This window comes from Salvelinus sp. IW2-2015, unplaced genomic scaffold (assembly GCF_002910315.2).
Source record: "Salvelinus sp. IW2-2015 unplaced genomic scaffold, ASM291031v2 Un_scaffold9903, whole genome shotgun sequence".
Lineage (NCBI taxonomy): Eukaryota > Metazoa > Chordata > Actinopteri > Salmoniformes > Salmonidae > Salvelinus > Salvelinus sp. IW2-2015.
Window position 1 is genome coordinate 374 of NW_019951161.1, and position 1532 is coordinate 1905.

At 39.7% G+C, this 1532-nt stretch overlaps 1 protein-coding gene across 1 annotated transcript in view; it reads right to left on the reverse strand.

Annotated features, from left to right (window-relative positions):
- Positions 1-403: 403 nt before the first annotated feature.
- LOC112079851 (transcriptional-regulating factor 1) overlaps positions 404-1532 on the reverse strand; it is a gene marked incomplete at its 3' end in the record, with an annotated part of 2994 nt that continues 1865 nt past the window's right edge. The window contains exons 4-5 of the mRNA XM_024145665.2: positions 888-991; positions 404-464 (exon numbers count right to left, since the gene is read on the reverse strand). Coding sequence (XP_024001433.2) covers positions 404-464; positions 888-991 — 165 coding nt within the window. The remainder of the gene's footprint in view (positions 465-887; positions 992-1532) is intronic.

Consider the following 1532-nt stretch of genomic DNA (forward strand, 5'->3'; position numbering starts at 1 on the left):
TAGACTACAGTACTATATAGTGGGCGTAGACTACAGTACTATATAGTGGGTCTATACTACAGTACTATATAATGGGTCTATACTACAGTACTGTATAGTGGGTATATACGTCTGTACTGTATAGGGGGTATATACTACAGTACTGCATAGTGGGTCTATACTACAGTACAGTACCATATATTGGGTCTATACTACAGTACTGAAAGCATGGAGGTCATGAAACAGGTGACCTCTGTGACTCCCTGTCTAGTCAGGAAGCAACTCGAAGGTGAACTGACTGACAGTAAGCTTACACACGTCATATTTTACTTAGCGTTGGAGGAATCAGCAGAGAAGGCATGGGCTATGTTGATGAGTGGAGATGTATAGGTTAAAGGTTAGGGATGAAGGGGTCAAGGGTTACCAGCGTAATGGTAGTCTACTGCTGTTGATGGGTTCGAGAAGAACAATCTCTCCAACGTGGCCTGGGAGAGAGGGATGACAGAGGAAGAAAGAAAGATGAAATATAGAAAAATAGAAATGAGGAACAGAGTGATATTTGAACCAAAATAAACTAAATAATACATAAGTGAATGAATGAATAAATAAATGAATAAATGAATGAATAAATAAATGAATAAATGAATGAAAGAATGAATGAATAAATAATTGAATAAATGAATGAACGAATGAATGAATACATGAATAAATGAATGAATTAATGAATTAATGAAAGAATGAATGAATGAATGAATGAATAAATAAATGAATGAAAGAATGAATGAATAAATAATTGAATAAATGAATGAATAAATGAAAGAAAGAATGAAAGAATGAATTAATGAATGAATAAATGAATGAATGAACGAMTAAATGAATGAATGAAAGAATGGTTCCTCCCTCCTCACCAGTGTATCTCCATGACAACGGTAGAGACAGTGTAGAGCCAGCTCTGTGTTGCTGCCCCCTCCTGGTAGACAGCTAGAACTACACAAAGACAACACTGCCTCCACTGAGAATGGGAGAGCGGAAGAATCAAAGTGTGAATGAAAAATTCCGCAGTAGGGTTTTAATCTCGGATCAGCCTGAGACTCATTCAGGATAAAATATAGACCCCTCAAACTCAACTCTGGACCAGGAAGCCAGTTCCACTGGTTTTGTAATTGTTCCCTTTCTAATCAGGGACTGATTTAGACCTGGGTCACCCTGTGGGTGATTGCCCTCTAATCAGGGTCTGATTTAGACCTGGGACACCAGGTGGGTAATTCCCCTCTAATCAGGGACTGATTTAGACCTGGGACATCAGGTGGGTGATTCCCCTCTAATCAGGTACTGATTTAGACCTGGGACACCAGGTGGGTGATTCCCCTCTAATCAGGGACTGATTTAGACCTGGGACACCAGGTGGGTGCAATTCATTATCAGGTAGAAGATAAAACCAGCAGGTTCTGGACCTTATAGAGTTGAATACCCCTGACATAGACCATGGACCTTGTAGAGTTGAATACCCCTGACATAGACCATGGACCTCGTAGAGTTGAATACCCCTGACA